The 7,774-nt window shown below is 48.2% G+C and overlaps 1 protein-coding gene across 1 annotated transcript in view; it reads right to left on the bottom strand.

The window, feature by feature from the left end:
• Positions 1-363: 363 nt before the first annotated feature.
• DRICH1 (aspartate rich 1) overlaps positions 364-7,774 on the bottom strand; it is a 9,420-nt gene continuing 2,009 nt past the window's right edge. The window contains exons 2-3 of the mRNA XM_023185739.2: positions 3,012-3,079; positions 364-735 (exon numbers count right to left, since the gene is read on the bottom strand). Coding sequence (XP_023041507.1) covers positions 655-735; positions 3,012-3,079 — 149 coding nt within the window. The 3' untranslated portion in view covers positions 364-654. The remainder of the gene's footprint in view (positions 736-3,011; positions 3,080-7,774) is intronic.

The following is a 7,774-nucleotide window of genomic DNA, read 5'->3' as shown; positions in this document are numbered from 1 at the left end:
ATAAGGTGAGGATCCATTTATCCTAAGCATCTGGGCACACCACAGAAGAATTTTATATCCAATATTAAGTAACTGCCTGTGACAGAACTGCATCCCAAACCAAAGGCTCTGAGATTTTACAGTGGCACAGACAGAAAAGAGCAGTTGTTCTCAGAAAAATCATCTTTAAATAATAAACAAGAAGAGGTGATCGAAAACACAGGATACTCAAAAGCCCATAAACATAGTACTTCTCACCATGATGACATTAAATTCTGAAAATAACAAACGCGGCTTATATTTTCTTTCCCTTTTTCTCTTTCTACACCCTCCCTCAGCCTCCCAAGCAGCAGGTATAACATGAAGGTTTCTGGAAATGTTGTTTTATTAAATCCCATCTGAAGTCTTGTTGCCTACCTGGAAAGGTATCCTCTTCAGTGCTGAGATTCTCCAGAATCCACTCTTTAGACCCACCAACATCAGGATAAGTCAGTGAGAAGTGCACTCACTTCTCCTACTCCAGGTGAAGACACACTGGCTCACACACAATCTCCTGGTTGGTCCTCTGGGTTCACACACATTTCTACAGCCCCTCTGCTCATAGTTATACACTTGCAAAATCATTTCCTCTCACCACACCCCCAATATTTTTAACAGGAACCCAGATTAAGGTTTCTATATATTAAAGCCAGCAAGGTTGTTTCTCAGAAAGTGAGTTAGTTCAAGGTACGTACCCTGGACAAGTGATGGTAAAATCTGCAATGAGACAAAAGAAGATGCCATGAGGATTAGATCAATTCTGCTGCACCCCTTACACAGACCTGTTAGTCTCCTGATGACTTCACAAAACTACTTTTGAAACAGTGGTTGAGTCCATGTCAAAGACAAAACATTCTAGCATAGAGGACATGTGTGGAAAAGACAAGAGCTTTTCCCACAGAATTTCTTTGAAGTTGATTTAGATTGGCAAGGGCACAATGCCTAATTCAAAGAGGAAAACTGGTGTGGAGGAAAATGCCTCTGCATTACAGTTGATGATGGATGTTGTGATTTAAAAACATCCTAGCGTGTCATGTATGAGATGGGAAGACATTCCCACTGAACTCCACCCCAAGAAGGACTATTACGTATGTTGTACATAATGTACCTCATCATATTCTTACATCAAAATTAATTGAGAAGGAAAGAAATCAGGTGAAGTAAATAATGCATACAGTGGTCTGTTTTTTGTTGTTGCTGTTTTTTTTTTTTTTTTTTTTTTTTTTTTGAGATGGAGTCTAGCTTTATCACCAGGCTGGAGTGCAGTGGTGTGATCTCAGCTCCCAGGTTCAAGCTATTCTCCTGCCTCAGCCTCCCGAGTAGCTGGGATTACAGGCATGTGCCACCACACCCAGCTAATTTTTGTATTTTTAGTAGAGATGGGGTTTCACCATGTTGGCCAGGATGGTCTCGATCTCCTGACCTTGTGATCTGCCCACCTTGGCCTCCCAAAGTGCTGGGATTACAGGCGTGAGCCACCACACCCGGCCAGTGGTGCGATCTCGGTTCACTGCAAGCTCCACCTCCCGGGTTCATGCCATTCTCCTGTCTCAGCCTCCCGAGTAGCTGGGACTACAGGCGCCCATGACCACACCTGGCTAATTTTTTGTATTTTTAGTAGAGACAGGGTTTCACCATGTTAGCCAGGATGGTCTCGATCTCCTGACCTCGTGATCTGCCCACCTCGGCCTCCCAAAGTGCTGGGATTACAAGCGTGAGCCACAGCGCCCGGCCACACAGCTGTTCATTTTTAAGACAAAGTGCCTTGAACCTGTTTAGGTCAGCAAAGGACAGAAGAAATCCTAGGCTCCTGGTTGGATGGGCAATGCCTGCTTGTTGGGTCCCCCTTCCACCCCGCTTAGTTGTCCTCACTTTAACAAATAAGTTTAGTCTAAGTTGAAAGTTCACTAGCCTGCAAAATAGCTCACTTTGTCTATTCTTATCAGCCTACCCAGCTACTTAGGTCATAAGTCAAATACTTGAAGAGCCCCTGAGCTGAATAGGATGGCAATGCATGTGGGCTTCAACAAAATGCAGTAAGACAACCATAAAAAAACATACCTAGGCCGGGCACGGTGGCTCAAGCCTGTAATCCCAGCAGTTTGGGAGGCCGAGACGGGCGGATCACGAGGTCAGGAGATCGAGACCATCCTGGCTAACATGGTGAAACCCCGTCTCTACTAAAAAATACAAAAAACTAGCTGGGTGAGGTGGCGGGTGCCTATAGTCCCAGCTACTTGGGAGGTTGAGGCAGGAGAATGGCGTAAACCCGGGAGGCGGAGCTTGCAGTGAGCTGAGATCCGGCCACTGCACTCCAGCCTGGGTGACAGAGCAAGACTCCGTCTCAAAAAAAAAAAAAAAAAAAAAAAAAAACCTAAAGACCCTACACATCAGTCAATATGTGACACCCAGGAAGATTGTGACCTCACAGTACTCAGCCTATGGGGAACCAGGGGAGGGACCTGCACACTAGGGGATAAATTGGTTGTTGAAACTCTTCTGGGTGGGACCGGGTGTGGTAACTCACGCATGTAATCCTAGCACTTTGGGAGGCTGAGGCAGGCAGATCACTTGAGGTCAGGAGTTCAAAACCAGCCTAGCCAACATGGTAAAACCCCTGTGTCTACTAAAACTATAAAAAAATTAGCTGGGTGTGGTGGCAAATGCCTGTAATCTCAGCCACTCAGGAGGCTGAGGCAGGAGAACTGCTTGAACCCAGGAGGTAGAGGTTGTGGTGAGCCAGCATCATGCCACTGCATTCCAGCCTGAGCGACAGAGCAAAACTCCTTCTCAAAAAAAATAAAATAAATAAAAGGAAACTGTTCTGGGTGTGTCTGCCCATCAGACACCCGATCTTGCAAGACCATCATTAAAAGTCTCGCTTTCTCTGTTCTGCGGGCCTCTGAGTCCATTCTTTGGATTTGGATGGGTGAATTTGTTTCTCACATCAGGAAAGCAACATTTCCTCAGAAGGCAAAGAAAGGGTGTCTTACCTGGACATCATCATTGTGTTCCTCACTTGGTGTTAGAGATTTTAAATTCAGGCTGTCCTCTGGGGTACCTAAAAGGACACAGAGTTAATGTCAGTGCCCTGGGGGTTGGAGACTGTGAGTCCCTCAGGGAGATTTGCTAGATGCGGCATATGGAGCGCGGGACTGAAGATTCTGACACCATCTCAGAGAAACAACTATGTTCAAGTAGTGAGCATGAGGGAGTCTCACCAGACACCTTGCATCTTAGTGCCTGGACCTAATAAGGCTCTTGCATTCCCAAGTTCCAGAAGATATTAACCAATCAAAACTCAAAGCTTTGATGTTTGCTGTAACATAGAAAGGAAAAACTGGTCTTCTGGGATAGGTAATCATTAAAATCAGAGCAAGGAAAAAAATGGTTACAAAATGGTTTAAAAAAAATGGTTACAGCACACAAAGCCCATGGACACTAATTGTCTCCTCTCTATCTTATTAAAATACAAAAGGAACAAGTCAGACTTCTACACATATTTCCTTTGGTTCTGACTTCCTCACCCTGTTCCTAGGTTCCAAAGCAACAGGTGTCACCCAACTGCTCCCAGAGATCCTCCTAGAGTACCATTCTCCACCTGCAGGTCGGCCTCACTGCAGCTGCCCTCATGGACGGTGTCCACTGGCCAATCATTAGAAACAAAAACTCCACAAGAAGTCATTCCAGAGAGCAACTCGCCCCCCCTCCTACTCCAGGTGAGGCCACACTGGGTTACATGAGATCATTCTGCCCTTCCCTCGGTGTTGTCAGACTCTCCCTGGGCTCTGGGGAGTCAGAGGTCTCTAGAAAGGGATCGCTCACACTTGCCAGCCTTCAAGTGAGAAAGAAGAACTGAAGGAACGACCTTTCAACTTTTTCCTTCCACTGGCCCATTATAGGTCTCACCTCCAATCTCATAGCCCTTAGATTCCCACTTTGACATGCATGCTTTGAGTTAGAGGAGTTCAACAATCGGCCCCTCAGTCAGGCTCACAGCAGATGTGAAAGAGCATTCTGTCAGGCCATTGCACGGCGGCTGTTGTGATGAGGGTTTTTTTTGTTTTTGTTTTTTTTCAATTTTTTGAGATGGAGGTTCACTCTTGCTGCCCAGGCTGGAGTACAATGGCATGAACTCGGCTCACTGCAACCTCTGCCTCCCGGGTTCAGGCGATTCTCCTGCCTCAGTCTCCTGAGTAGCTGGGATGACAGACATGCAACACCATACATGGCTAATTTTTGCATTTTTAGTAGAGATGGGGTTTTACCATGTTGGCCAGCCTGGTCTCTAACTCCTGACCTCAGGTGATCCACCTGCCCTGGCCTTCTAAAGTGCTGGAATTACAGGTGTGAGCCACCATGCCAAGTCCTGAACTTTTAATTGTAAATATTTAAATGTATTGAAATATGAGGAGGCGGCCGGGCACGGTGGCTCAAGCCTGTAATCCCAGCACTTTGGGAGGCTGAGATGGGCGGATCACCAGGTCAGGATTTCCAGACCATCCTGGCTAACACAATTAAACCCCGTCTCTACTAAAAAATACAAAAAACTAGCCGGGCGAGGTGGCGGGCGCCTGTAGTCCCAGCTACTCCAGAGGCTGAGGCAGGAGAATGGCGGGAACCCGGGAGGCGGAGCTTGCAATGAGCTGAGATCGGCCACTGCACTCCAGCCTGGGCGACAGAGCAAGACTCCGTCTCTAAAAAAAAAAAAAAAGAAGAAGAAATACGAGGAGGCACATATATGACTGACAACCACAATAGATGACACAGTAGACCCAGACATGAGGAAGACATGACCCCCTCCCCTGGTGTTTTCTTGCAAATTGGTTTACAGCTGTGCTGCTACCATACATTTACGGTTACTTCCTGGGCATGTGCACAAGGGCCAGTCACTGTGTGGGGCTGGGGAGATGACAATGAGGACAACATCCAGGTCCAGAGGGAGGCCAGCAGGGGGCGCATGTGCACACACGGGAAGAGCATGGCCCTGCACTCCCTGTCTAGACAGCATCAGAGAAGCAAAAGCCGAGGGGCAGGGGCACCTCACTGTCCTCAGGAGCTCAACCTCATCTCCAGGGACCCTGACTCAGAAGCTGGGGCAGGCTCCAGGGTTGGTGTAGGGCTCAACAGGCTGGACAGGCTGAGAAGGGAACATTTCCACACCTGCGCTAGATCCCAGCCCAGGGCTGACCTAGAACTCACCCCAGGGATGTGTTCACTACAGTGCCCATGGGGCCTAACATGTTCTCCCCAGGACTGAGCTCTGGGGTAAGGACTAATGAGGAAGACACAGTCACTGCCCTGGCAGGAAACGCCCATAGCCAGGGTTCCTCTCTCCACCCTGTGGGAAGACACAACACAGATACAGTTTGACACTGAAGATTCCAAACCTTCTACAAAACAAGTGGAAACTGATGTGTTGTGGATTCCACAGAACAGTTGCAAGGATGAGCTGGACTCTGGAATCAGTCCCCATCCCTTTGCTGGCTCCTGGTGCACTGGAACTCGTGTCCCTCCCCACCTCCCCTGGTATTAGTGCTAGGGAGCTCTGTCCAGTTGAAACACGTCAGCCAGGCATGGTGGCTCACGTGTGTAATCCCACCACGTTGGGAGGCCGTGGTGGGCGGATCGCCTGATGTCAGGAGTTTGAGACCAGCCTGGCCAACATGGAGAAACCCCATCTCTACTGCAAATACAAAAATTAGCTGGGCATGGTGGTGCATGCCTGTAATTCCAGCTACTCAACAGGCTGAGGCAGGAGAATCGCTTGAACTTGGGAGGTGGACGTTGCAGTGAACTGAGATCACACCACTGCACTCCAGCCTGGGCAACAGAGTGAGGGTTCCTCTCAAAAAAAAAAAAAAAAAAAAAAAACATTTCTAGGCCAGACAACCCTTGGCCAATACTGTCTCCTCAAGGACTATTCCTCAAGTGGCTTCCAGAAGAGGTGAAAAAGAAAAACTCATCTGTCCTAGCCCCAGAAAGATCAGGCCTGGGACCTGTCTGTGTCTGTCCTGACTTGTGTCCTGTCTGTTCTGTGTCAGAGAAGTGGGGACCTGATTCCTGCTCTGCCTCCTCACCAATTTCTGCTGGTGTCACTGCCATCATCGCACAGAGATGGAGAAGACAAGAAAAAGCGATGAAACTCCATTCTTGAGGCATTTAGGATGATGTCCACGCCATGCTCTCGGCAGAAAGGAAGGCCAGGTCCTGCTCACTCCTACTCAGAAGGGTTCTCAGCGATATGAGTACTAACCTTGTTAGCTATTCCTCCTCTGCTCTTCTCTTTCTTTTATTCTTCTTTTTGAGACGGAGTCTCACTCAGTCATTCAGGCAGGAGTGCAATGGCTCGATCTCGGCTCACTGCAACTTCCGCCTCTTGGGTTCAAGAGATTCTCCTCTCAGCCTCCTGAGTAGCTGGGATTACAAGAACCTGCCACCACATCCAGCTAATTTTTGTATTTTAAGTAGAGACAAGGTTTCACCAGGTTGGCCAGGCTGGTCTCGAACTCCTAACCTCAGGCAATCCACCTACCTCAACCTCCCAAAGTGCTGGGATTACAGGCATGAGCCACCGCACCCGGCCACGGATTGGAGCATTTCTAAGGCTTGAGGTAGTCCTGTTATTAAATACAATGCAGTATCTTCCTGATCCTTCCCTGCTTTGACCAAGTACTGAGGAATGACCCCAGCACTGACAGATGTTGACCTGCACTGTTCTGTTCTATGTGAACCCTTACACTTCTCAGAATCTGTGAGCTGACCAGAAGCCTGTGGGCTTTCTATGTGTATTTCACAGTAATGTGCATGCAAACGTCTATTGTTCCGTGTACCTTTTGCTACCCTGGGTTATGTGACCACTGGGGCCCCATTTGATGATGGGCAAAGTTTGGCAGCTTATAGGCCACACAGTTCCAGGTGCACACATAGGTGCTGGAACTCCCTGGTGTGGGGTCCTATCACCAAGCCTGAGTGATGACACAGTTGATTAATACAGACCTTCAACATTGGGACCCATTTCTGGGTTCGCTTTTACCTCCTCGATTCAGGAGGTCAGAATCTGGGTTCATTCCTTTCTGCACGCTCTCCAGCTAAGGAGTAGGGATACTGAATGGACCTTCAGGTACAGCTGGGGTGAGGGAGGAAAGAGGTCATTTATGTAAAGTGTATGGTGGTGCTCAAGTTTTTCTTCCTCTTTATTAGAAGACATGACTCGGGAGGTTGAGGTGAGAGGACCACATAGGCCAGGAATTCAAGAAAAGTGACACTTGTACTGTGCTGGGCATGCAGGGCCACATTTTTTGGGGAAAACACACATTTACAAACACGCTCACACTCACTACACATGGATTCACCCCTAGCTACCTCCCAACCCTCCTGCACACAAACCCACACCAATTAAATGATATGGCTGTTTCCAGGGTCTCCAGTGGACGATCACAGTTCTTCACGGAGCCATCTGTTTCTCACACTGCACTCCAGGTCCTCACTCCTATCAGGAACCGGATGCCAGGCAGGCTCTCCAGACAAAAGCAGGCAAGAGAGTCCCCCGCGACCCATCACTTAGATTTGTCATCAGCAAAGGAGTGGTCTTAGACTATGTACAGTGTTAGAGAGGAGAACAACACACACTGGGGCCTGTCAGGGGGCAGGGGAAGGGAGAGCATCTGGATAAATAGCTAATGCAGGCAAGCCTTCATACCTAGGTGAAGGGTTGACAGGTACAGCAAACCACCATGGCACAATTTTACCTATG

This window comes from Piliocolobus tephrosceles, chromosome 19 (genome assembly GCF_002776525.5).
Source record: "Piliocolobus tephrosceles isolate RC106 chromosome 19, ASM277652v3, whole genome shotgun sequence".
In the NCBI taxonomy this organism is placed as follows: Eukaryota; Metazoa; Chordata; class Mammalia; order Primates; family Cercopithecidae; genus Piliocolobus; species Piliocolobus tephrosceles.
Note: the sequence above shows the minus strand (reverse complement) of the source record. Positions and strands in the feature narration are given on the sequence as shown.